Consider the following 27,795-nt stretch of genomic DNA (forward strand, 5'->3'; position numbering starts at 1 on the left):
ACACGCCATTATTCTTATTTGGGGTTTGCCTGTGATTTCCATGGAATGGTGGACTTAGGGGGGCTGGTTGGAGCTTGGTTCCTACTCTTGGTTCAGCTACTCTGGAAACACATTGTACCTTCACAGAGAAAGTGGTGATGGGGCACTGTCTGTCCAGGGGCTGCTCCTCTGAATTTTTTCAAGTTAATTTAGTTATCTGCAGTAGCCCCTCTCACTCCACTCCTTATAGTATTCACCTTTCTTTAAAATAAATTTTTTCCTAGTTTAAAAAAAATCTGGTTTTTTCTCCTTGTCAGACCACAAGACTCACAAAAAAAAAAAAAATGAAAGAAACCTGCTTGTGCACAGCAATTGCATGAAGCATTGGAAAACACATAGGGAAAACCTCCTGGAAGAATGTAGGAGAGCATCTGTGAGTCCTGCAAGGGGTGAGACTAGTGTGTGATGAGTGTTGTTGAAATAAGGAGAAAAAATTCTGGAAAAGAGGACATTTCATCATTTAAAAAGTACTTTAAGCTCTTCTTAAAGCTTACTAAAAATGTAACTGAAATAGCCATAGGCAGGCACTGGCAGGCTGTGAATGAAAAAAATCTGCTACATGTGTACAGTTAAAATGGAAAAACTGAGCAAGGTATGTGGTCACACAAGGAGAGCTGCCTTGGGCTGGGTGGCTCTGGATTTTGTCACAGGATCACAGGATGTTTTGGATAGAGGGAACAGTGCTGTTTTAACTATATTTAAAAAATGAGAGTGTGATCAAGGCTGCCACTCAAGTACTTCACAGTTCACACAGGACCTGGCTACACCCACAGCCTGAAAATGCTTTTGGTGGACTGGCATCTGCAAAGCCACAGGAGGAGAGAGGAGGGCAAAAGTGCATATCTTGGAAAGGACAGATGCTGAAAACCAAGGAGGCAGGAACCTGCTGTCCTTCCAGGCTCCAGAGAGGAGGCTGGGAGTCCCAGCTATGGGCAGACCTGCTGGCTCCTGGGGCAGCAGCTTCATCTCACCCTTGTGCTGTAGATCAGCAAATCCTTGCATGGCCTGACAGAGAATTATACTTCCCCATCTGCTTGTTTGCCCCAGGGCTGCAACCTCCCAGGGCCAGTGATGGAGGCAGCAGCAGCCGCGTTTGGCTGAAATCACAGCGATAAATACATTGAAAGAGCCCGCAGCAGAATTAAGGTGGGAGCACCTGAGAGGCTGTGCCGACATCCCTGACCTGGGCTGGCCGGCAGCTGCAGGCAGCGGAGACACCTGTGCCCCGTCCAGACCGGGCGATGGAGCCGGTTCGCAGCTGTGAGGGGTGACAAAGCCTCACCCGTGCCCTGGCCATGTCCCTGTCCCCTCGGCCATGTCCCCTCGGCCGCACCCCCGCCATGGCCGCGCGTCGCCGCCAGGGGGCGCCCGTGGCGCGCCGGAGGGGCGGTGCCGGCGGGGGAGCTGTGGTGGAGGCCCCGCCCCCAGCCCCGCCTCTCGGCCCCGCCCCGATCGCTGCAGCCTCACCTTGGCAACGACAACAAACAATGGCGGGCAGGACCCAGCTCCCTCCCCAGCATCCCCGCAGCAGCCCCCGGTGAGCTGTGATGGGCTGTTTGTGAGAACCGCCCGGACCTGCGGGGCAGCGGGCACCTGGCGCTGCAGGGATCTGCGGGTTTCATTGTGCCTTCCCGCCGCCTGCCAGGCTCTGGGCATGCAGTGCCTGTCTCTGCTGGGGTTGCTTCAGGAGGTGTTTTGTCCCCGGGGTGAAGGATCTGCAGGTTTCATTGTGCCTTGCCGCTGGCTGCCAGGCTCTGGGCATGCAGTGCCTCTGCTGGGGTTGCTTCAGCAGCTGGTTTGTCCCCAGGGTGAAGGCGGAAGGTGAGGGAAAGGCTGTGCAGTGATGCAGTGCCCGGGTGCCACGGGACCACCGTGGGATTGAGTGCCCATCTCTCTGATAAGTGCTGTTGCATTTTTCCTTCTGACCCTTTAAAGTCTGCCAAATGGGTGCCAGGACCCAGCTGAGAACAGTACAGTTCTGTGGTCCATCCATCCTCAGTGGCAATGAAGTCTGGCAAGGAATGTCAGTGGCCACTCTGCACAATAAGGGAGTTGCTGTCTCCACACGGAGCAACTCCTCTTTCTCAGCTTGTTTTTGGAAAGGGAAGCACATGTTGGTGTATCTACTTAAAAGTATGTTGTTCACAGAGAGTTTAAACCTGGATTTTAGAGCTTCAGTTTTGCAGGATCTGCCACACACAGCAGGAAGTTGAGGATCCCACTGACAGCAAACTAGAGGAGGTCATTTACAGATTGGCAGTTGTCTTCCTTCCTCCAAGAGCCCTGAGTTCAAGCAGTGAGATACTGCAGATTTGTCACCACGTTACTAAATTTTTTAACCCACTGGCAGAGACCTTCCTGGATCCTGTTCTGTGAAGTGTCAGCTGGGATTTTCATTTCTCCAGCAAAGGCACCCCTGAGCCCCTGCCTGGCTAAACCAAAACCTCTGACCCAAGCCCAGCTGTTCATGGACCCTGGCATGTGTGGATGTGGTGGTCAGCAGTGGCCCCTTCCTAAGAGACAGCCTCATCATGCCCTGCCAGATGGATGGTGGTGATTCCTTCCCATCACAGGTCTCCAAAGAGAGGGAGCATTAACCCCTTGTGAACAGCACTGGTCTGCAGCACTGTATGCAGTCACTTTCCTGAGAAGAAAACCATTAATGAACAAGGAAAAAAGAAATGTGAGGATCTTTTGATCATTGGTTCTTATTTATTTCTCTGAAGGCCTTGGGCTACCCACACAAAGCTCTCCTGCCTGCCTGCTAAGAAATGTTTGATAAAACATTTGTGTTGTTTGTCCCTAAGTCAGTGAACTGATCCACTCCAACAGAAAGGATGACAGCCAGTGGCTCACAATCCCCCACAGGTCACCCTGAAAGGCAGCCTTAGCCCCCAGAAGGCCAGCCTCAGCTCTGATGTTGGTGTCTGAAGCAAGTGGGCAGAATAGATGTTCCTCAGGCTGGCATTGTGCTGGGATAGGTGGGATAATGCATCTTCTGTAGCCTCACTGCTCATGGGTTGGCTGAGAACTTCACTGAAGAAGACAAACCCAGAGAGATCCTAAACAAAGTAAGAGGTGCTGATTTCTCTTTGCCAGAAATTTAGGCAGTGACATGGAGCCAGCCCTGAGTGCTGGAACAGAATAACTGGAGAGCTGTAACACCCACTTACAATCATTTCAGTTCAGGATCATGCTTTGCGAGGCATACCTTCAATTTGGTGGCTCAGAGATTTGCAAACAGTGAGTCATAACTCCCTGGGGTCAGAAATGCAGCTGCTGAGATACCAGGCATAGAAAAGTGTTGTCCAAGATAAAAGCAAAGCAAACCTCACTGCCCACACACCCTTATCCTTCAAGGCTGAGTATCTTTGTCACAGTCTCTGAAAACATGTACTCAAAATTATTCCAGCTTCTTGTGGTTACCATTGATACAGGATTTGCTTCTCCTTTTAGAGCAGACAAGAGGGCATTGCAAAAATCTGTCACTTGGAAAGAGCTGAAGCAGATAGATCTGAAGCTAATATGCAGCACCCTGTGCCTTGTCTGGTGTTTGAGGTGGGAATCGTGCTGTGGGACATGTCTGTGTCCTTCCCATGGAGAGTCCCAGAGGAACTTCCCAGGCCTCTGCAGACAGCCCCTGTCTCTGGGGATGCAGGGTGGACCTGCAGACCCAGAGAGTGCTGCATTGCAGCCACAGAGAGCTTCTTTGGGACATCTTTGGGCACTGACTCACTGCTAAGGAAGAAGCAACATGCAAGTCACCTGTCCCACTCACAGAGGTCATGTGGCTCCAGGCTCCTGTCCCATGACACATTCTGAGTGCAACAACTGCATGACACGGTCACCTTTGTCACAAAATGCTGGATGCAGAGCTCACGTGGCTGGTCCACCCCATCACACAGCACCCGTGCAGTGGCACCTGCAAAGTGTTCCAGGCCCTGCCAGCCACTGGCCTGTCCTGCCTGCCCTCATGGCTTAAAAGCCACTAATGGCACGAGCTGAGAGCTCTCAAGGTCACCAGAACTTCACTGTGAAGGCTTCAGTGCTTGGTAAGTGACAGTTCATGGAACCTGCTGCTTTGGTAACACACTCCTCATTCAAAACCTTGATCCCTGAAGCAAGGCCAGCTCTGCAAAACCTGTGCAGTTCTGTGCTGGCTGTTCACCTCTCTCTGTACCTATTTTTATACCATTCCTATGGTTTGAAAAGCCTTTCAGAATGTGTTTAGAGGGACAAAATAACTGACTCACTCTGGCCTTAAGGAAGTTACTTCAGTCTCTGGATCATCTTCTCCAATTGAATATGAGAACAATCACATGAAATTACCTGGCATACCTCCCAATGCAGCTGTAAAAAATAATTATCTGGTATTTATGACTGACTGTAAAAGCAGGAAGGTGGTGGTGGTGTTAGAGGACCTCTGTAGATGGGGAGGCAGGGCAGCTGGGAGATCTGCAGGAGGCCAGGTTATTGTCACCATTTGTGTGACAGCCTCACGGGTTTATGGTTATAGATATTATGTGGATGTCTCTCTGGACCCAAGCACAAAGTGTGGGCCATGGAAACATCCCTTCCTCTGTGGTTTTTCCATGGGCTTTGGTTTCCACCAGTCTAGGCCCAGATAACTCCAGCAAGCTCAAAGCCACGTGGTGCCCACCTCACACCATGACCAGCAGCATGGGCTTGTTTCTCCCTGCCTGTCTTGCCAGGGCCAACAGGGATACTTGTCTAAGGATATCCCCTGTGCTCAGCATGTTGTCCACAGCCTCTGCAGGGGGCTGACTCAAGGCAGAGCAGGTGTTTGGACCTTCTCATCTCAGGGAGTGAGCTGGCAGCCAAGGGAAGGTGCCAGCCTTGCCACCTCCCAGTATCAGAGATGACAACCCTGCAGTGGTTTTGTGACTGTTGCTATTGAACAGGCAGCAGCTGTCAAAAGAGTCCAGAGCCATTTCTTTTATGTGTCTCTTGTGTCTGGTGTGAGGGGACTTGGCACAATCAGGCTTTGCATCACTGTGGGTCAGCCCCACCCTCCCAGCGGAGCTCAGGTTTCAGTGGCTGCATTTAGGCCCTGTACCAGTGCTTTAAGATGTTCATCTTCCAGCAGATGCATTTGCTGGGTGAGCACAGACATAATCCCTGCACTGTGTTCAGTGTCCTCTACACCACAGACTGGAGATCTGCCATGAGATAAAGTGACTGCATTTGCTTCCTGTAGTTGGTATCTGGTGATCAAGGCTTGTCCAGAGCTACCTTTTTGTTTTCATGTGATGCTGCTCTATGACTTGGCAACTATCAGAGGATTGCAAAGGTGAAAGCATTAGCAGATTACCAGAACAGTGTTTGTACTGCAGACAGGGATTAGGGGACAGGGTAGGCTGTACTCTGGCCTGGGTCTGTGCTCTTGCCAGTGGAAATACATAGGTGGTCCTGCAATAGCAGATTTCTAATGAACAAAATGCCAGCAGAAGCAGGGGGAATCTGCTTTAGACAAGATAAATCAAAGCATGACAAAGCTTGAAGTATCAAGATAACATTTTGTGCATTTACTGCATTTTAGTTCCCTTTTTTAATTTCTGTATGTTAGAACATTATGATGATAATTTGAGGAAGCTGGTCTGGAAGGCCAAAAGTGACAAGGGACAGCATTGCACAGCCAGCTGAGAGAGGACAGCTATGCACAGGAAGCTCTGGGCAGTCAGTTTTCACTGAGGTACAGCCACCAGAGGCTGGTGCTGCATCTTTCTGGGCACAGAGGGAAAGAAAGGCTGTTCCCAGCCATGAGGAGGCTGAAATATGCTGAACAAGTATCAGGGGAATAAGGGGACCCTCCCCAAGCTTTTAATGTCACAGATGGCCAGGGGTGGGGCAGCTGTGTGTCCACAGAAGAGGGTGAATACCTTGTGGGGAATCTCAGATGCTCTCAGCTCATGGCAGGGATCTGTAGTGCCACAGCTGAGGTGATGGCCTCTCTGGGCCTCTCTGCAGGTGTTTTTGTACCACTGTTCACTCCATCATCTCAGAAATGAGAAGGGAAAAGGAGAAGCTCTTTTGGTCCAAGGACAAAAGCACAGAGCTGGTGCAAGACATATAATGTTTGATTGTCTCTAATTGGATCAGGAAGGTTAGCAAATAGAGATTAGGTGACACAAAAGGAAGAAAATCAAAGCAGGAGACATTCTCACTTCCTGGTTTAGAGGAATGAGTGCATGAAATAGGTGGAGGTTTCTGCACCAGTAAATGCCTAAAGATCTCTTACTGTAACCTCAGAGATCCATTCAGCTGTGTGAGTGCCCCTCAAGGATAGAGAATGGATTTCTTTAGAGCTCTGTTAGTGATTGGGAACGATTGGCATTTGGGTTCAAACTGATCTGTTTTTATGGGTTTTCATTGGGGTTTGACATTTTTTAGTTTCCTTCACAGGCTGCTAAACCTCAGTGTGCAGGGCTGCTCACTGCAGCATGCTCTGCTGTCCCCAGGGCAGGTGTGTGTTTTGGTGGGGAGGGGACAGGGGGGCATTTCAGGATCCATAGCTCAATACTTCCATTTGCCACTCCATCCTCCTGCTTTCACTCTGCCACTCTGAATGGAGCTCCCATCCTGGATAGCAGGGACCTGTCTGCTGCCCCTAGTCCTCCCCAGGGCCAGGATCTTGGAGGCAAGCAGGATCCTGCCTCACCAGCCTAAGAAAATGCTGTGTTCCCACTGAGGATTGGAAAGCATCTGTTGGTCTTGTCAAGAGCAAGTGGCACGGGAACTTTTTGTGAAGTTCTGCATTACAAAGGTCTGCAATAGATGGTGCCAGCAGGAGGAAATTTAACTCACAGTTTTTGTTTATTTTTCATATTGTGTAAAAAAAAATAAAAAAGGAAACTTGTAGGAAGAGAGAGCTGAGGAACACCCGCTATTTGCCATTAATGTCTGCCCATAGGAGCCCAGCACTGGGTCTCCTGTTAAAGGCAATGCATTGGGACAAGCCAGTGCTCTGCTCCAGCAGCTGCTGATGTGCTGAAGGCTTTTCCTCTTTTGTCCTGTCTCCATTTTAACTGATACCAGGTTTTTCTGCAGCTCTTTGCATCTAATGGGGCACCCTAAAAGCACTAATAAACTGTTGCTAAAATTTTCCTTCTCTGGAGTCTGGAGCATCACTCTTATGAGGAGACACTGGGCTTGTGTAGTCTGGAGAAGACTGAGAGGGGATCTGTAATTCATACAAATATCTCAAAGACAGCTCCAAGAAGATGGTGCCAGACTCTTTTTGGTGGTGCCCAGCAACAGGATGAGGAGCAAAGGCCATAAATGAAAACTCAAGAAATTCCACCTCAACATGAGAAAGAAATTCTTTAGGTTGAGGGTGGCAGAGCCCTGGAACAGCTGCCCAGGGAGGGTGTGGAGTCTCAGGAGACATTCAGGTCCCACCTGGACGTGTTCCTGTGTCACCTGCTCTAGGTGACCCAGCCTTGGCAGGGGCTGGGCTGGGTCATCTCCAGAGGTCTCTTCCAACCCCAACAAGTCTGTCATTGTGTGATTTTCTTTTTAATATTGCTGGAATACTGCCTCGGTCCTTTATTATCTTTCATTAGCTTTAAAAATACTTTTTTTTCCCCATGGGGGTTTTCCTGAGTTCATAAGCTAACTAAACCCACAGCAGTCACATGACTTGGATGAGTAATAATGTTCAAGTAATTGCTGAGTAACAAAATGAACCTGCTGCCAACAGAGAGTAGGAAATACAGATTTCACTTGTACCAGCAGGATAGTTGTTACCCCATGGATTTAGGTCCAGACACTTCAGAGGCTCCCATTTCTCTTGGTGCTGACAACTGCCTGGTAAATCAATCTGAATGTATGAATGAACTCAGCCGGTATCTTTTATCTTCTTTCCTGACAAGTGCCGGTGCTACTACCCCACTTTAGATTACAGCTGCAAGTAAAAATTTATAAATATTAAACATACTTAATCTAAAATGTTGCCTCTTTATTTTTAATAGCAATAACTAAGGGTTTTTTTTTTTCACATACGAATTTAACTGTAGAGAACTCCGTGCCATTTCTTCAGTGCTATTTAGAAGACACCAAAGAGCAGATTTGTGCCTGTGTCTTCTCATCATTTATGAAGGTTTCTTTGGCCCTTTCCGCCTCCCCTCAGCCCAGGGCGCGGTGTTCACTGGAAGCCCGCGGGAGAGGCGGGTCCCCTTCCACCCCTCCCCTGTGTCTCCCACATTTTATTTTCCACAAACATTTATTTATTGTATTTCCCACCCGCACGGGGCCGGGCCCGCTGGGCCTCGGCGCCCTGAGATGGCGGGCGGGTCACGTGTGCGGCGCGCGGTGACGCCGTGCCCCGTGAGCGGAAGTTGTCGGTGAGGCGGAAGCGAGCGCGGGAGGCGGCGGGGCCCATTAAAGCCGACGAGGCGGGCGGGGGGCGCAGCGATCGGGCTCGGGCCGCGGCGGCAGCACCAGGTGAGCTCGGCGGCACCGCGCGCTGCCTGTGGGGACGGGCGGGCGGCCGAGCCGCGGGACGGGGGAGCCGCTTGCGGCCCCTCCCCGGCACCGGGGGGCCCGCGGCGGAGGCGGCGCTGTCTCGGTGCTCCCGGCCGGCTTTGCACCGGGGCCCGGCTCGTTTGCCCGCCCCGAGGCGGGCTCTGGCGGCCGAGCTCCCTGGAGCCGGGCCCGGTGCTGGCTCGGGACAATGCAGGGGGGTCTCCCCAGGCCCGGCTCCTCCCCGAGGGCCTTTCCCAGGATGCGCGTTGGGCCCGGCCTTTGTGGAGCCTGCTCTGCGGAGCGGCCCGAGCGGTGCCGCTGGGCTGGGAGCGCTTTGTCTGGGGCCTCTGGAGCGGCTGTGGCTCCTCCCGAACCCCGAAGAGGCTTCGGGGTGGCCGGTGGGGGGGCGCTGGGTCGGGACGGTGAAACGCTGCCCGGGTCCGGTGGGGAGCGCCTGTAACGTGAAGCGGCAGCCCCGGGAGCGATCAAACTGACCGGAGAGGCGGCCGGGAGACTGGCAGTTATTGCGAAAGGGGCTGTCGGTGTGTGTAAGGCCTGAGTCAGTGCTAGGAACTATTAGAGTGGATGGTAGAAGTGCTTTTGTCTGTGAGTGTGTAATAAGGTAAATTAAGTGATAGATCATTATTAGTTTCCATATATATAGAGACTAATAAATATGGAAATGCCTGGTGGTTGTACTTAAGACAATTGCACTCACTGTAAATAGAGGGCTTATTTTAGCAGCAAAAACAGCAATCTTCACCTGAAATACGGTAGGTAACCTCAGCATCAAAATGTGTATCTCACCTAGCACTCTAAGCCTTTTGTTCTCAAAGCAGGAAGTTTCAGCATTATCTCCTGGAAAACTCCAAATGTTTGCTGATAAGCAGAGCTGTTGTGGTCTGTATGAGGTTCTTATATGTAAACTGAGAGCACATGACAGAATGCAGTCCCCTCCCAGCTGTAAGCAAGCTGTTCTTTGTTTGTCACTTGCCAGGATGGAATCTTCAAAGCTTCCAGTACTTGTCACTGGCTGGCCAGCTCTTGTCTGTGCCTAACAGCCTGTGTATGCATGTGCGTGTTGGGTTTGGGGAAGTGGAGATTCTCTTTTTTTCAGGGGAATGGTCTATAAGTAGCTGTGCCAGTGTTTGGCTGGCTGTGGTGATACCAGTGGTGTGTGAACAGTAGCTGCAGCCTGGCCATGGTTCCAGTAGAACCAGGCTGCTGGAGTCAGTGTACCCTGCTCTCTCAGGAGCTGAATTTGAGGTTAAAGTGGGTGGAGTAATTTGAATATTCCTTGTTAAATAATCAAGGCCTCGTTGCTGTACTTACTCAGGAAGAACAAGTATACTTTTCTTTCCCCCTCTCCCTTGTGACTCCCAACAGCTGACTGAACACATGACTTGCCCTCCATGCACTAATGAGTGGACCCACCATGCCTGCCTGGCCTGAGCCCTCAGAAGTAAAGCACCTCTAATACTGATAACTTTCAAGCCCTGCCTTGTTTGTTTGTTTGGGGTGTGTGTTTGTTTGTTTTGGATTTTTTCTTTACTCTTTGTGCTGTTATGTTAATACCCTGTGTCTGGTGTAGAAAAGCTGTTATGGGGCTAAACTGACCCCTCCATAAGGAAGACTTCTGAAATCTCATAGCAGTTTCTTGCTCTCCCAACCTGTAGCGTGAAGTATAACTGATAAGATGGAAGGGAGTTGCTGTGTTTAATGTTCTTCTTCCCTGTGGTGTCCTGCAGTTGTCCCAGTCCTCAAACTCAAATATCCTGATAACAGCTCAGCATGGAATCACAGAATATTCCGAGTTGGAAGGGGCACACAAGGATCACAGCAGTTCACACAAGAAGTTTAGTTTCTGGCCCTGTATAGGACACTCCCACATGTGCCTGAGAGTGCTCAAGTGCTCTTGAGCTCTGGCAGGCTTGGGGCCTTGGCCACTTCCCTGGGGAACCTGTTCCAGTGCCCAGCCACCCTTTGGGTGAAGAACTTTGTATCCAGCTTAAACCTGCTTTGACAAAGCTTCACGCTGTTTCCTTGATCCTGTCGCTGGTCACCAGAGTGAGGAGGTGGGGAACAGGACACCCTGAGTTGTACCTTCAGGGTGACAAGTTAAGAATTTAAATAATTGTGTTGCAGAGTCTGCAGTACAGGCATCCTGGCCCTCCTGTCAAAGCCAGGGAATCCAACTTTTTGAGTAGCACAACCATGTTAGAACATTGATAAATCCTCAGCTGAAAGTGTAAAATGAGCAAGCTCTGCTCTGAAGTGACCTGGGAAAGATATGACTTTGCTTAGTTTGCTGATCAAAATGAAAGCTTGTGAGCAGGAGGGTTACCAGATTTATTTTCTGCAGCACCTTCTTCAAGCTCGTGTTTTAAGATACTTGTGTTGGAAGGTTGTGAGAATTACCTGTTGGAGCAAATCTTGTCAAGCAAAGCTTGTCCTTGAGGAAACATTACAATTACCATCAAACCATCTGTGCAAAACTATAAATAGCTCTGTCTCTAACATGTATGGAATTTTGGTCTGACTTCTGTGTGAAAATGAGACTACTTTATGCAGAACTTAACATTTGGCTGTAAACAAAATTGGCTGTGCTTGGTTAGGGTGTGTTTTTAAATGCTGCATTGTGAGAGAAAGTTTGCAGGTACCTGGCTCTAGAATAAGGGCTGCAATAGGGCACTGAAACTGGTGGATGATGTGGGCTCACAGGAACTTATTGCTGCATGTTCCTGCCTTCAGAATACAGCAGTTTTGTTAGTAACTGAAGTAAATTGAACCTTTGTGAAATGAGTACAAGACCCTCACCTTGCATGGTGCCAGTGTTTCCTTATGTCATCTGGGCTTCTCCTTGGCTGTGACCTGACCTGCTCTGAAGTCCCTGTCACTGGGCCCTGGTGGACCTAAGATTACCTTGCAGGGCTTTAGAATAATTTAAAGATTGTTGCCTCTACAGAAGAGAGTCCAGCTAAGACCTTACCTAAATGCTGAGCTTGGTTGGGCACTGGCATGTGCTGCTTGTCTGGCAGCAGTCTGGCACCCTTCAGATGCTGAAGTACTTCATTCTTGCACAGCATTGTCTTGATAATTGCAATTTAATTGCCTCGTGAGTTAGGGTTGAGTTGGCTTCCCTCTGTAGCTTCCTAAAATGATCTTATGTAGTTGCTGTGTAACAGTCTGCCTTCAGATATAGCTGTGACCAGAGATGGTGAGGATAAAAGTCTCTCTCTGCACCATCAATCCAAACACGAGCTGTGCATCTCAAAACTGAATTAGATATAGATAATTAGGTGAATGACAGTAGTTGACACACCGTGCTTATTTGTGCAGTGAGGGGCTCGATTAAAGGTCCCATTTCTCTTTAAATGCACCTTGAATAAAGCTCACAAATGAGCGTCCAAGGTCAGGAGTGCCCACGTGCTGCCCAGAAATAGCAGGCGCTGAAGGGATCCCCGTGTGTCGCTTGTTCCCCTCTGGCTCCCGGTGTGCTTGTTGCTTTTGCTGTCTGCTGGTGGGGATGGGAGGGATGCAGCTCTGAGCCCAGCGTGCTGCATTTTGTGCTGGCAGATCTGCCCTGGTGATGTCATCGCTGCTGCGAGGCTGCTCCTGCTCCTCCTCCCCGTGCCAGCAACCAGCGCTGGCTGTGGGGGAAGCTTTGTCAACGCTGCTGCTGCTCCCTCATGGCAGTGACCCTGGGAAGGGAAGCAGGCTCATCAAGGCCACTCAAGTGTGTTGATTTGCAGCTTATCTCCAGTAGCCTTGACTTCTCTTGCCAGGAAACCTGTTATTGAGGCTACAGCTGTCTTCACAGGGCGGTGAAGCTTCAGGACAGGGTGCACTGCCTTTGAGATGGGATTGAAGTGTAAACCTGTGGCACAGATTTCTCTCTCTATGATTTAAAGGCACTTGATACAGTGAGTGATTTGCTCTTTCTTTTGCATAACCACTTAAAATGAAAATGTAAGGTGACTAATTGTGTCTAACTGTACTTGCATGAGTTTTAAGCAGAAATTGTTACATGAAATTAAATGTAAATTAAAAAGCCCAGTGTTCTTTTGAGTCTGTCCTATATACTGTCACTTTGGTCATTTGAGAGACGAGGTGGACAAAAGTGGAGGCCAGCAAATGGAGCTGCCTTCAGAGCCAGCCTGCCTGGAGTACCTGGACCTTGGTTACTGGGCTGCCAGTTTATCTAACATGTCTGTGCTGAGCCCTTGAACTCTTTCCAGCTGGATGCAGAATCCTCTTCAAAGTAACCTGTCTGGTGCTTGTCTCCCTCAAGTGGGCTGAGTCACTCGGCTCCCAGACATGGATAATGATATCTGGAGTCCAAACTGGCACAGTGGTGGCATTGTCTCGAGCATGAGCAGTGAGAGGGTTTTAGCTGAGACATGCCTGGGCCTGAACCTTTTCCCTTGCCTAACAAGATGCCATTTGCCCACAGAGTTCTCTTAACCTCACCATGCAAGTGAGGTTTTCATTGGACCTTTGTGGAGCTTCATCAAGAGAATAGGTGAAGTGGTAAAGTATTGATGCAGGATCTGTGCAAGAGATATGAGGGTATGAAGTATGAGTGTGAAACTGAATATCCACAATACAAAATTCCTTGTTAGTCACTGACTCAGCTGTCATGGCAAGCTACCTGTTGCACTTCCATCCTGGTACTGAAATACTCGTCCTTCCTGCTCTGCAAACCACATTAGCATAGTATTGAGTGTGTGGAGGATCAAGAGTTCTGCTCACAGATCAAGGTGTAGTTCTTAGATTACAAGCTGTCCCTAGAGAAAGCTTCCTCTCTAGAAGACTCATTACTGACAACAGGACCTCCTGGAAGGAGGAGTAATGCTTTTGCCATTAGTGTTGGTCTGCTGCTTCCCTACATCTGCTCATAGCATCTCCCATCACTATCTTCTCTATCAAACTTCTCCTGTAGGAAACACAATATTCACTCTCAGATCTGAGTATCAGGTGTAAGTTGCAGCCTCTGGCAGACCTCCTAAGGGCTGTCATTTGACTTGGTCAAAGTCTCCCTTCAGTCTCTTGTTTCTGCCCAGCCTCTAGGAACTCTGGCAGCCAGGAGTGGATAAACAAGGCTTGTTTACCACTGACAAGGTCTAAGATCTGTGTTTTGCTTACCACTGCAAAAGTTATCTGTGTTTCTGAAACTGAAAGCAGGAATCTGTGAAAACTTAAACTGTAGTCAAAACTAGAATTAATCTGAGCACTTAAAAAATACTGTCAGATATGGTAAAAATCTAACAACTCAACTGTTTAACTTAGAATATTTGGAATTGGACAGCCTTATCTTCTGGACACATAGATTAAAAAAGCCCAGCTGCCTCTGACTGTGTTTTCTAGAAAGCAATAAGGGAGTTGTCACTCAGGGTAGGGCCTGATGTGAGAGCTGTGCTGGGTTCTTGATATTTGTGTCAGGGCTACTGAAACTGTTGGCTGGCTCCACTAGCTGGGTGCTGTGTGCCCAAAGGCCAGCAGACACCACTGCATAAACTGGGCTGGGTGAGCACTGTGGCTGTGTTCCAGTTAGCCCAAGGTTTATTTTGCAGGTTGGAAAGCTGTCCACCAGGGAGGCATCATGGAAGCTGTGCTGGTGTAGCTGCAGCGCTGTGCGTGGGCAAGGCCCTTAGTCAAGACACATGGCTTGTTGCCTGGTGTCTCCCAGCAGCCAGCTATGTGCTCAACTCTCCTCCCACATCCTGAGATTGTCTCCCCCAGGGCAGAATAGGGGAAGTTAAGCTTGCTCTGATAAAGGGGGAGGGGTGTTAAAGCAAGCATGCCTTTTCTTGTAACAGCTTTATCCTTGGGGGAGATCTGCTGGGAACTACCTGAAATCCTGTAGGATTTAATAGGGGAACTGCCTCTTACTGGAGGGTAGGGGCACAGCAACACTGATTCTTGACATGGTTTGAGCCTCCAAGAGAAGGTAGAAGATCTTGGGATGCTTGCTGTCAGTCTGTTAGGGTATGTGTGCCCAATCCTGAGAGGATATTTTGTGGTGTAAGGGCCATTTAGCTGCTGGAGGAATCAGTGGACTAAAACTTCATGACTGGAAACATCCAGCTTTCAGTGAAGTTTCTGGGTTTGGCTTTGTTCTTAAGATGTCTTCCTATAAGCAGAAGACTTCTGCTTCAGCAGCCCTGGCTTGCTTTCTGGGAATCCTGGTCTTGTTATTGTGTAGCATTAGCTTCAAAAGGGTCTTTGTGGCCTCTTCTCCTGCCACAGCTGCAGTCTCCCATACCTGCTACCCTCTGTGGAGATGATGGGAATCATCCTCACGTTGTTGGGGAGCAAAGTGATCCACCCAGGGTGGCTGCCCAGCATGGCTGCATCCCTAGGGACATTTTCTTCAGTCTCTTCCTTCCATTGCTTTGGCTCAGTGTCGTTGTCACCTGGAAGGTCCTGCATGTGCTCCTGTGATCTTAGGCTCAGCAGCAGCCTGGGTGTTGTACTGTTCCCACAGACTGCAAGAAATGTCCTCCAGACCTTTCCCACTGCTCCTAAGCACACTGTTGGTCTGCTTGAACATGGACAAACATATGCTGTGGTACTGTAAGCAAAGTGTTTTCATGCTTGTTCTGCTCCCACTTGCAAACCATGTAGTCAGACCAGCATGATGCCTCCTTATGAAAAGGTGGCTGTTGTGATGTCTAAACCAGCAGAAATCAGAGATCAGTTTTTGGCATTAGGGATGGGGTCTTGCCCTGTGTAGTTTGGACTTTCCTAGGGTAGAGTCACAATTAATTATGGCAGGTTTACAGTCAAAAACTTGTTCAGATCCACAGCTAGTATTTAAACATTGTGCAGCATAGACCAACTCTCATCTGGAGAAATGCCAGGAGGTGTAACAGGCCTGAATCAGTGAGGCTTGGGCTGAAGAGCTTGGCTTTGAGAACTTGGGCTTTGAGCCTAACTGATCCTATGCATCAGTGCCTCTCAGGAATGCTTCACTCTCCAAATCTGAGCCCTAAGGGAGCCACAGCTGAACTGAGACCTCAGGCAGGGCAGACCCCTTCTCTTGTGCAAGTCCTGCAGTGTCAGTGCAGACATGGCTCCTGCCATGGCATTGCTTCTGCCTTCCCTGTGCTGTCTGCACTGTGGCAGGCTGGATGTTGGCATGTCTCCTTCCAGTGAGCTCTGAGTCCTTGCCCACATAGGGGATGTGTGATAGAGCCTTCAGCTGAGCACTGAGGGGATGTCTGAGGCAAGCTAAAACCTTACTACCACTGACAGGAGTGTCTAACCCAGCCCTGGCTCTGGAGCATCCTTGATCACACCAGGAATCTGTTATGCTCAAAACTGTTCCAAAGTTTGTTTCCCAGCTGGGGTTTCTGCCTGTTTGTCCAGCTGCATGTTGCCCCACCATTCTCTTCCTTTAGCACTGAACTGTCTTCAGAGCATGTTACCCATGAACAGGACACAGCAGAGTGTTTGTGCAGGCCTGGTATCAGCTCCATCTGGGAGCTTCTTCAGACCATGTCACTTGGCTTTTAGCACTGTGTCACACTGCTTTGGTGCCTGTGCTGAAGCAGAGAGTGAACAGAGCTTGAAGCCATGTGGCTGAGCTGCTATTGCTGGTTCCTAAGCTTCACTCAGTTCTAGAGCAGCTGCTCCAGCACTGGAGGCTGCAACTCTGCCCTCAAAAGGAGGTGGAAACTTACTGCAGACAGGTGTGGTCTGAAAAGCTCATTCCTCTGGGATACTGAACCGTGTTCTCAGATTCAGTTTTGATCTGAGCCATGTCAGTGTGCTAGCAGGCATCTAAAGCTCCAGGCTGTTCTTCAGGAAGGTGAAGCTTTTGGCATAGGACTCTCAGATGGGGGTGGGATGTACTGGACAGTGTATTTACATCTAACAGCTTGCAATATAATGTTCTACACAAGGTATCAAAAATTAAGTTGTAGCTGAGGCTTTCAGCTCCATGAACAGAGGTAGTTTCTGCCTCACAGGGCTGTCTGGGAAAGGTACCAACTGGACAGAAGCCTGCTCTTGGTGGAGCAGCTCAGCTGCCTGCTGAGCTGCTCCTCTTGAGGAGGGAATGAGGAGCTGTGCTTGAGCTCTTGGCTGGGTACCAGCAGGAGGGAATATATTGGTTAGAGCAGCAACATAAACGTGTTGGGAAGAAGGAGGTGGAAATCAGTTTTTAGATGCTACTGTGGGACAGCAGCTAGAGTGTACACTTCAGTGAAGCTGTCACAAGAATATCTTGCCAGGTGCTTTTGGTGTGGGCTCTGCTTGAACTGACTGCTGCTCCATGGTGCATCTGAGGCCTGAAGGCACCTCTGATTGTATGGGCTGTAGAGCCCATTGCCTCAAAAACAGCCTATTTACAGGGAGCACTTATTGCAAGTTGTCAGCCCAAATTACAAGATGTTCCTGGTTTCCTTTTTAGACACAGCACGTGTCCCCACTAAACGTGAGGCTTTTCTTGATGGTATTTTCCAGTGAGCTGGAGAAGCTGAGCTCCTGATTGTCCTGTCATGGGGGTGGGAGAGTGCTGTCCTGCCTGTGCAGCCTTTGTCAGTGAAAGACTCAGCCTGCTCCCTGTGCCTCTGTAGTTGTGCTCAGTGTGGGGATGCTGGATACGTGTTCCACCTGTAGAGCTCCCAGGTTTGGTAAGGGAAGTATGCAGGCTCTGTAGCAGTCAAAAACATCAAAGGCAGCCATATTCCTAATTTCTTCCTTGAAGGCAGCTTGGCATCTCTGAAGCCATATTGATATGAAATTAATAGCCCCTGCTGATTGTCTCCTGACTACTGCTGTGCTTTTGCCCAGCTGAAAAGACAGGGCTTGTGTTATTCTTGGGAGAATGCAAGTGACGTGTTTAATGTTGGTATCTGTTGGTCTCAGGTTTGTGTTGAACTGTTCAGGCAGTCACTTGTAGCTTTGTATTTGTTGATGCCTTGTTGGCAATATCTGTCTGATCAGCCAGTGGGAACCAAGCTGATGTTAAATTGTAACTGGTAAAGCTTGTTCTGCCCTATCTGGGGCTCTGCTGCAGGTGGGGTTTGAGGCTTCAATACAAAGGGTGTCTGGACTGCTTGGACACTCTGCAACCAGGAACTGTGACTCTGGTCAATGAGTGGCAATAATAGGCTATGGCTTTCCTCACAATGAAGCCTTGCTTTTTTAGAGTAGCTGAAAAATTGGAGCAAATTCATGTATCTACTGAAAGGTTTAGCTAAGTAGATGCAAGGTGCGGTGTGACCATGGGGCAGGTGGTATGTGCCAGGCTGTTTGGTGTGCTTGGGCCTCTAAAAACAGGATAAGCATTCAGTGACCATCTCATTTCAGTGGCTGAAGATATAAGCAGACATAAGCCCTTGAGATGCCAAACGTGCTAGGGAACTTGATACTTTGGAGAGGGAACTGGTTCAGTCTGACTGAGCTGGTCCTGAATAATATTTCTAGCTTCAGTTTCCTTGAAGAAATGCTGAACCCAGGGAGGGAGGAGGGAGGGAATAAAAATAGCTCTCTGTAGTACAGAGACATCCATGCAAGAGAACAGTGAGTAGAGGTGCTGTTTCTGTGTCAGAAGTGCACTTGGCTGCATTTTGGGACACTCTTCAGGACAGAAGGTTCTTCCAGAGCACGAGGGTAGCTCTTGTCTGGTCACTGTGGTGAGCATGCTGCTGTGTGTGGTGGCCCCTAATGGGCACCTGATCTGTCCACATCAGCTTGTTCATGGTTGGGTGTTTTTGCTAAAGGTCCTGTGGTATAGCAGGAAAGTGGAAGCTCTGCTTATCAGCCATGGCACCCAGAACAGAGCTGCAGGGCTTCAGGTTCAAATACACCTTTTTGTGGGATGCCTGCTGGGACAGGGAGCAAAACTAGCCATCCATAATTCTGAGTTTAGCTGTGCTCAATGCCTGCTGCCCTACCACTCTGTGCCTGGTTGGTGTGGTGTTAAATAGCCCTGGCAGAGGACAAAAGGCAAGATGTGCTGTCCAGCATCCTCACCTCAGCACTGAGGTTGCTGAGAAGCTGCAGGTGGCAAGCTGATAGCTGCAGTAACAGGGAGCTCCTGGCCAAACATTCCAGCCTGTGTAGACATGTTAGGATTGTATTCCAACTGTTCAATAGCAAAGCTGAAACAGTAAAGACTGCTCAAAACTGCTATGGGTATGCTGCTGCTTAGGGAGCCTTGTCTTCCAGGGAGGTGAGATTCCCCTAGGGCTGGATGCTCTCACACTGAGACCGTCCATGAGCCATTTAGAATATTCCTTTTGCAAGGCCTGCTTCTGTTAAAGCATAGCTGATCTGAGGTCTGGTGAGCCATCAATGCAAACTGCTTCTGTTCCTGCTTGTACCAACCCAATTAATATTAAAATGCCTACATTGTGACTTGACACGTGAACATCTCTAAGGAATTTGTAACCCTCCATTTCTGCTTTGAGTTAAAGCAGCTGTCTTAATATAGCAAGGGAAAGGACAGTTGTAATGTGCTCTGAAGCAACAAGGGAAACCTAATTAGACTTGGCATAGGCTTTATTTGCTCTTGCATCTGAGCTGTAGAGCTATGAAGCTTCATAGGATAGGTTTTGACTTTTCCTTTCAGATTAGCTGAACCAGTGATGCTTGCAGCAATTTTCCCTTGCTCCTGCTGCAGGTGTTAAAGGTATAACAGTATTGTGGGACAGAGTGTGCTATACCAGCTTCATTTCTTGAGGGTCAGCATATCATTAATGGCTTGTTTGCTTAGAGGATAGGCATTAAAATGGAGTGGAAGGTTTCCTCTCCTGGATTAGAGACAGCTGTGTCATTTCTTTGGCACTGGTTAAGCCAGGAGAAGGAATGATTGTGGTGATCAGCCCTTGGCTGATGTGGAGTGTCTGGTGGCTCCTGGGTGTGCTGCTCCAGGCTGTGTTCTGAGCAGTCATGCAGATGACCTCGCTCAAAAAGATTTCATGTAGTGTGAAACAGAGCTGAGTCTTGGATCAAATCTTAACAAACAAGTTTTTCTTCGTGATACCTCTGAAAAAGGAAGTGTTTGTTCAGAAGTGCTGCTGGGACTGGACAGAAGCCCCATGTGAGCTCTCACACTGCCATCTGAAGGGCGTGTGCCTCAGCAGGCTGCTGCTCTGGAGTCATTGTGTCAAATACCAAAAGGCAAGACAAGCTGCATTCTCTGATGCAAAATACTCTTAGTGCTGAGTCAGTGGGACCCCAGCCTATCTCAGCTCAACCATTTTCTACAGGACCTGAGGATGTTTCCTTGTTGTACTGGGCAAGGAATAACCCTGAAGTGTAGGTCTGTTTCTACCTGCATTAGAAGATTGTTAAAGAGGGCTTGGCCCATCAGCTGACAAGGACCTGCTTCAAGGCAGCATCACCCAAGGCTGGTAGAACAGGGGTGTGAGACTGGGCAGCATCCATGCTGCTCCTGGCAGGGCTGCAGTTCCTCACTGTCCCATGGCCCACACCAAATACAAAGCTACAGCAGCTCTTCCTGTACTGTGGCTCACATCCTTTGCATCACCTGGGATGGAAGCTGAGTGTCTCACCTGCCTGGTGTTGATGGGGCAGGGACAGCCCTTCACCCTGCTGGGTAACCTGTCAGCTATGACAAGAAGGCAGTGGCAGCTCTGACTCAGCCTGACTTCCTATGTCTGCAGGTGGCTGCTCAGCTGAGTTACTGCTAAGGTAATGAATCCTGACAGAGCAGTTTTCCCTCCCCTCAGAGTGGAACTTCAGGCTATGTTGAACTTGGGAGATAAGCATGCAGTGTGATTTAGTGTTGCAATTTAGGGCTCTGCAAATCCCTCCTAAGCAGGAGAACTAATGCCAGCTTGTCCAAAGCTGCTTCGAATTCCAGGAGGCAGTGAGCTGCAGCAGCAAGTGATATTGGAAACACTCTGAGGAAAATAGAAGCAGTTCCCAGAAGCATGCTGGGTTCTGGCACAGCCACTCCTGGGTGAGTTGTTTTCCTCTGTCCTGAGGAAATCAGGTGACTTGCACTGGGCCTGAACCTATGCAGATGTTTTTCATGACAGTTCAGTATACACAGCTGTCTTAAGGCTGTTTTAAAGCTCTGTTCACTTGCTTCTTGCTCCATCTGGGCTGTTTGTGCTGCACAAGTCTCTGGCTTGACTGGCAGAAGTGTCACTTGGTATGTGCTTTGTGAACACAGGAGGTGCAGGCTTGAAGGGGCTTCTGTGCTCTGCTCTGCCCATGGCTGTAGGGGAGACAGGCAGTGGTGTGTGCATCTGGGCAGGAGCAGAAGCAGAGCTCAGTGTTGGTGCTGGTGACAACTTTCAGCTGGCTCTGTCTGGGTGAGCATAGCTGGGCTGTCAGCTGCATAGGGGACAATGCAGCCCACTGGAAAAGAGAGGTGCTGACACTTGGAGAAACTGTCCTCCTCCACATGCTCTCTGGCATCTGCTAGCACCCATCTAAGGGTGGCATCAGCCCTCTGGGTGACCTCTCACTGCTGCTCACTGCACAGCCCCTGGCTCTTATCTCCTCAGCACTGAGTCCTGTTTAGGTGTATCTCAAGGATCTCATGAGGTTATACAGGAAAAAAACCCAGAAGGGCCAAAGCCCAACTAGAACTTAATCTGACTACTGCTGTAAAAGATAATAAAATGTGTAAAGAGTGTTTTTGTACATTAGTAACAAATGAGAGCTAAGAGGCATCCCCATCCTTTATCAGATGTGGAGGGAAACATAGTGATAAAGGCTGAGGAAGAGGCCTGCTACATGGCTTAGACGCTCAAGACTCAGTGGCTTTGTGGGTGGGTGCTGAGGGAGCTTCTGGAAGTGCTCCCTGAGCCCCTTTGAGTCCAGCAGTCGTGGCTCCCTGGGGAGGTCCCAGTGCACTGGAAGTTAGCAAATGAACTGTCCATCTACAAGAAGGGTCAGAATCAGGAGGAGGATCTGTGGAAGGCCTGTTAGTGTGACCCTGGTGCCAGAGAAGGTTATGGAGCAGATATCTTGAATGCCATCATGCAGCATGTACAGGGCATGGGTGATCCTAGAGGCCTTTCCCAACCTAAGCAACCCTGTGACTGTGAGGTGGGTGCAGTCCAAAGAGGTGTAGCTGTAGGTGCATCACTGCAGTGGTGCAGGGATGCTCCTTCAGCTTCTGCAGCATCCACTGACAGCAAAGGCTAAAGCTCTTCATGTCTTCTAACCCTCAAAGCTTGAGATTATTCAGGTCTTTTGCAACTGGATTGCATCTAGTGAGAGGCTTTTACAGCTTGAAGCCTCCTGTAGTAGTGGGGTGAAATGGATGTAGTTATGTAGCACCTGAGGCTGTTGTGTATCCCAGGAAGCACAGAAGGATCAAGCTGCTTGAAGACCTAAATCCCTGTTGTAGAAGCAAAGGCCTCCTTAGCTGTGAAAATCAGGAATAGCTCCTGAAGAGTAGGAGTTGTGTGCTGTAATGAATGTGGTATAGCAGGATGGGAATTTTAGGGTAGGCAAGTCCATACATAAGGGCTTAATACCAGATCCTGTTGTCAAGGATCTTTGGAGTCAAGTAGCACGGCTGTAGCCATCCTGTGGCTCCTCTTGCTGTACTGAACCTGCAGGGCTCCCTCAGGAAGGTCCTTGTGTTGTGGAGCAGGTCAGTACCAAACTGGGTCTGTGATCTGATCCAGCACATAAGAGTGGCTGGCCCACCCCCGCCCCAGAGGTGTGGAGCAGGGCCTCAGGGTCGGAAGGGTGTGCTCAGCCACTGGACAGACCCTGTGCTTGCTCTCACCATGCTAAAGAATATCCAGAAGTGTATTCTGACCTGCTGCAGCTGATGAACTTGTAGCTGCCTCACTGGTCTGAGATCTGGGACCAGATGAGTGTGGAACTCTGAAGCTCAGCTCTCTTTTTAGTTGGATGCACCATTAGTGGCCAGTTTAGAGCCTCCTGCCTATGAAGTTTTGACAAACAAGTCATCATCTGATGGAGTAGAATGATGAGGTTTGTCACTGTAACCTTATTACCCCAAAGCTGAGGTGGCAGTAGTCAGCTTCCTGTGCCCTCAGAGAAGCCACAGTCTGGCAGCAGTTTGCTTTGCAATTCAGCTGCCCCGTGTGGCTGTTGCAGCTGTTTCAACCACAGCATGTCCTTGGGATTTGGTTCTTTCACAAAACACAGCTGCTGGAGAAAGCTTCCACTTCTCCAAGCTCATGATGGAGGAAATACTTGTCTTTTTTTTTCCTAATTTTTGGGAAACTACTGAACAGCACAAAAAAAGCTTGAGTGTGGTATTAGCCACATGCCTGCTTACCCCTCACTTTGTGGCATGTGTAAGAATTATTAGCCAGTGTTGGGAGCTGGTATGATTTACTGCACTGCCTCAAGTCAAGGGAGATGGCCTGGGCTAGTATATCTCCCAAATGGCCTGGAAATGGGATCCAGAAGGGCCTTGGTACAGTGAGTGACAACTGCTCAGCTCATCTCAGATTAAATTGCCACTGCTGGTGTGGCATGGCCCAGCCTGTGCAGTGGGCAGACACCTGGGCAGTGCTGGGTGCAGCCTTGAACTGGAGTCTGGTTTCAGGAGTGCTGAGCCCTGCCTGTCCCTGGCTCCTTGCTGGGGGTCAGGTTTCCCAGCCTCCAAACTTGCTGCTTGCTTTCTTGAGGAATGAATGAATGGTTTGTGACGGGATTGTTCTTCCTTTCTAGTGTGAAAGATGACTTCTAGGAAGAAAGTGTTACTGAAAGTCATCATCCTTGGAGACTCTGGGTAAGTGGAAGAGCCTTTCAGATGCTAATCTGTATCTGGCTAGAGCAGTGCTCTTGACTAGTGGGAGCCTGGATGCACTGTAAGAAATGAGCAGTGCTGGGAGGAGAGATTTTACAGCCCATGACAGCTGTGTTACCTCAGGTCTAAGAACTCTTCACTGCCCTCTGTCTTGAATGTGTCCCTGCAGTATCTTGAGGTCCTGCCACAATATTAAATGGGAAAATGTGGTGGGCAGGCCACTGGAGTAGCAGAGTGGAATAACCTTCTGCAAGGAGGACATAAGCTGTTGGAATGAGTGTTTCAGTAAAAAAAGATAAAATAAAAAGCCCCAAAACCACTAGTAAGCATTCTTAGGTGACTTCCTACAACTCTGTCAGAGACATAGTCTGTACTGAGCCATCTGCTGTGCTCCTGTGGGCTGGCTGGAGCACTCCCCTTGGAGTGAAAGGCTTTGCTCTGTGCTCCCAGCAAGGAGCTGCTCTGCTGTCACAGGTTGCTGGCTGTGCAGGCTGTAACCTGATTCCCATGACATAAGGTTTATTTATACTGCTGTCCCCAGCAAGCTGTTATTCAGGGAGTGTTTCTCAGCCACACAGAGAGCATGTGAGCCTCTAAGCTTGCTCTCTGGGGAGGATCTCCACCTCTGGGTGCCTAGCAGATGTGTTTGTGAGCTGTTGCCATCTGAGATTGTCTGGTTTCCACCTCCTCCTTCTGCAGAGGCTGAAGATTACTGTTTGTGATGGGTTTCTCTGAAGCACTTCATCTTCTAAAATTGCCTTCATGGTCATAAATTGATGTCTGTTCCTTACCAAGGACCAGATTAGTGATGGGGAGGTGGGGTTTCTCAGGATGTAATCCTGTGTATCCTTGGGTAGCTAATGCTCTTACTCAGCTGGTGCCTCAGCATCTCTTGGTGTGCAGGCCCCCACTAGCAGAGGTGGGAGCTTTTTCCCTGGTTGAAAAGCCAGGAGGTTATGGGCAGTGAAGGGCACTGGAATGTTCTCTTCAGGGTGGTCAGTTCAACACTGTTGTAGAAACAGCCTACCAAGTCTGTCTTTTTTGTGTTCCTGTGCAGGGTGGGAAAGACATCGCTCATGAACCAGTATGTGAACAAGAAATTCAGTAACCAGTACAAGGCTACGATAGGTGCAGACTTCCTGACAAAAGAGGTGATGGTGGATGACAGGCTAGTGACAATGCAGGTAAGGAGGAACTCTGCTGCAAGGGCTGCCATCACCCCACTTGTGTGGAAGCATCTGCTCTGGGGTAGGGATCAGTGTCCTGGGTGTGAGTCTTGTTTGCACTGAACTTCTCTTAGACATAAGTGCTTCTGGGCTTCCCTACAACTTTTTGCATGGGCTGAACAAGGGAATGCAAAGATTAATCTGGGTTTAGCTAACAGCAGTGTTGCTAGGCCCTGTTTAAAAAACTGGATTTGGTACTGTCAGTAAACTAGGTCTTTTTACAAAGATTCACGTGATTAGTGTTCAAGAACTGGAAAAGACTCCCTAGGTCAGCCATTTGTGTCACCCCAAGTCCTATGGGTGCAGTGTTAACCTGCCAGCCTGCTTATGTCTGTGATATCTGTAGCTTTCATCTCTCCTTGGTGAAACTGACTGCAAGGCAGCAAAAGCTGCGGCCATCAGAGGGGTATTTGAACTCTGCTGCTATCCAGGTGCATCCAAGCACTGCAGACAGGTCACCTGCTGACCCTAATACCCAAGTCCTGCTTGTCCAGGACGAGGATATGTCCCTGGCTGAGGCTGAAGACAAAAAGGGTCAACTATCTTTAGAAGGTGTTTCTGGCTCCTGATGCTTTGTGCCTACAGAAATCCCCAAGCCTGCAGGTGCTGCTGTCTGCCCAGCTGGGGACTATATATGCCTGGTGGGGAGTTTTGGAATGAATGCCCTAATTGCAGACTGACTGTGTCAGAGTAGAACTGGCTTATCTGCCCTGTCTTTTGCTCCAGATATGGGATACAGCAGGCCAAGAACGATTTCAGTCTCTGGGAGTTGCCTTCTACAGGGGAGCAGATTGCTGTGTGCTGGTGTTCGATGTCACGGCTCCCAACACGTTCAAAACCCTAGACAGCTGGAGGGATGAATTCCTCATTCAGGCCAGTCCAAGGGATCCTGAGAATTTTCCTTTTGTCGTGCTGGGAAACAAGATTGACCTAGAAAACAGACAAGTGAGTACTGGGACTTACTAACCTCCTCTTAAGACACTGCTGGAATGGGAGACCTTGGGGAAACTCAGGAGGGTTACCTGAGAAACGGGAGTGGGAGGTGCCTGAGAGTGGCTCAGATGTTGTCTGCCACCGGAGAAGGGTTTCTCCTGCCTGGAGAGGTCAGGCCCCTGTGCACAGCATGCTCCTGCCCACTGGTGGAAGGATTGCAGCAGCTTCCTGGGGAGGGAGGTGCAAGGAGAGGAGCTGCTTCTCCTCCCCCAGATGTGCCGAGCAGCTCCTATGGAAGCAGGCCAGTGCTCTGTGATCTCATTGCCCTTGGGCAGGGTCCTCCTTGTCCTGAGGCTGGGTCTGTCAGGTGATGGGAAGTGGTCTCCCGTGTTCTGTTTCAAGGCTGTGGCTTTGATGAGGTCAGAGCTGCTCAGGTTGGCTGTGAGGGATCTCTGGCCTTGCCCTGAAAATAAAACCCCTCCCTGCATAGCAGAAGGTAGTGATGCTGTTCTCTGTCCACCCAGGTCACCACAAAACGGGCACAAGCCTGGTGCTACAGTAAAAACAACATCCCCTACTTTGAAACCAGTGCCAAGGAGGCCATTAACGTGGAACAAGCTTTCCAGACGATTGCACGAAATGCACTTAAACAGGTAGGGAGGGGGCCCGTGTGCAGCCCTGCCTCAGTGCTGGGGCTCACCCCCAGCCTTGCCCAGCTCCTTGCATGCTGGGAGCTGTGTGCAGAGCATTAACTCCTCCTCCTCCTCTCCCACTAGGAAACCGAAGTGGAACTTTACAATGAATTCCCCGAACCCATCAAACTAGACAAGACTGACCGAGCGAAGGCTTCTGCAGAGAGCTGCAGCTGCTGAGGGGAGTGGGAGGGGTTGAGCACAGTCCTTCACAAACAAATATCACACTTAGGCCTTCAAACACACAGCCCCTCTTCTGTGTTTAAAATGAAATTACAAAAAAAAAAATTGCATCTCCAGCTGCCAAAATCCACCCATCTCTCATGAGCATCTGAGTCCTGCACTTCAGAGCTCAGGTCCCCACACCATCCACATCACACTTCATGGTAACAGACCTTTCTCTTAGTTTAAAATGGAAACTGTTATGTATGTTTGGAACTGAATCTAATTCCAGGTGTCCAATGGAGAGAAACTGTTTACAGGTAATCTGTGTAACAAGTTACATACATTTTTAACTGTCTCGTGTTTTCCCCTGTGAAGGCTGCAATTGGAAAGGCTGATTACCCATAGTTCATTGCAAGCTCAGCACTCAGACTAGGTTGAGTTTTGTATGTATCTCTGTTAATGCTTGTTACTTTTAACTAATCAGATCTTTTTACAGTATCCATGTATTATGTAATGCTTCTTTAGGAAAAATCTTATAGTACATGTTAATATATGCAACCAATTAAAAATGTATAAATTAGTGTAAAATTCCTGAATTACATGTTCAAGTACTGAAACACAGGTTGTGTAGAAAGTGAGGAGGACACTTGTGACCTGCGGCGTGCTAGCAACACAGAGTCCAGATAGAGGCAGTATTCTGTACAGTAGAGATGAACTATGTAAGCCTTCTTGTTTTGAGGCCAAAAAGGCTTCATCTTCTGGAAAAATCTGTCTGGCTTCCTTGTATCTAAATTCTCAGATTTGCATAACAGCATTGATATGCACACTGGATTATTGGATTTAAAATTAAATACAGCTATGAAATGACCTCATTTGTTCACCTCCCCTACTGCTTAACTCCTGACATCCTGGAGCGAGCATGAGGAGCCAGAGCTGAGGTGTGCCTGTGGCTCTTTGTGCTGTGGAAGGAGCTCCCACCTGGGGTGTGGTAGCTGTTTCTTGATGAATGACCTGGACTATGAATCTTCCCTTTCTTCTTACTGACTGCTAATCTGGATTTTTGGTATGGAAAAACTTGGCAATCTAGTCCCTTTCCTCTCTTCCTTTCTTCCTGGTATTTGTTCTTGCATTTGTAGCTTGCTTAAATGGAGCCCTTCTACCTGTTTTCCAGAGGTCTACATTCTAGTACGTAGGCTGAGCTCTTATGTAAAGAAACAAACATGATGCCAATAAACTTAACAAGAACAAACTTTCTTGTTTACTCCTGTTTCTGGCTCTTTTTTTCCTCCACTAACCTGCTTTCTTTCCTCTGTCTGGTCACCATTCCAGCAAGCCAATGCCTGCTAACTGAAGGATATTTGTGCTTCTTCCTTACTATGAAGTTTGTGCCTTCCAGTTTGGTTTTTGAGAGAGGGGTGAGCCAGGCCTGCTTGCTTGGCTGGGGCACTGCTAGAGAGTGACCCCTCTGCTTCTCTGCAATCTGCTTGCAGGGCAGGAATGATGCTGGATCAGATCCCTCAGGGAGCAC

At 49.0% G+C, this 27,795-nt stretch overlaps 1 protein-coding gene across 1 annotated transcript; it reads left to right on the plus strand.

Annotated features, from left to right (window-relative positions):
• Positions 1-8,364: 8,364 nt before the first annotated feature.
• On the plus strand, positions 8,365-27,529 carry RAB7A (RAB7A, member RAS oncogene family). Its single transcript, XM_064724548.1, has 6 exons — positions 8,365-8,502; positions 23,173-23,233; positions 24,309-24,435; positions 25,204-25,422; positions 25,935-26,063; positions 26,187-27,529. The coding sequence occupies exons 2-6, from the start codon at positions 23,181-23,183 to the stop codon at positions 26,280-26,282; spliced, it is 624 nt and encodes a 207-aa protein (XP_064580618.1). The 5' UTR covers positions 8,365-8,502; positions 23,173-23,180; the 3' UTR covers positions 26,283-27,529.
• Positions 27,530-27,795: the final 266 nt, after the last annotated feature.

The sequence above is a fragment of the Zonotrichia leucophrys genome, chromosome 12, assembly GCF_028769735.1.
Source record: "Zonotrichia leucophrys gambelii isolate GWCS_2022_RI chromosome 12, RI_Zleu_2.0, whole genome shotgun sequence".
Classification (NCBI taxonomy): Eukaryota; Metazoa; Chordata; class Aves; order Passeriformes; family Passerellidae; genus Zonotrichia; species Zonotrichia leucophrys.

Excerpts from the sequence above, each read along its gene's own strand:
- RAB7A (XM_064724548.1), top strand. The coding sequence starts at position 23,181 with ATGACTTCTAGGAAGAAAGTGTTACTGAAAGTCATCATCCTTGGAGAC. Across the intron at positions 23,234-24,308 it reads ATCATCCTTGGAGACTCTGG|GGTGGGAAAGACATCGCTCA; the intron begins GTAAGTGGAAGA and ends GTTCCTGTGCAG. Across the intron at positions 25,423-25,934 it reads TTGACCTAGAAAACAGACAA|GTCACCACAAAACGGGCACA; the intron begins GTGAGTACTGGG and ends CTGTCCACCCAG.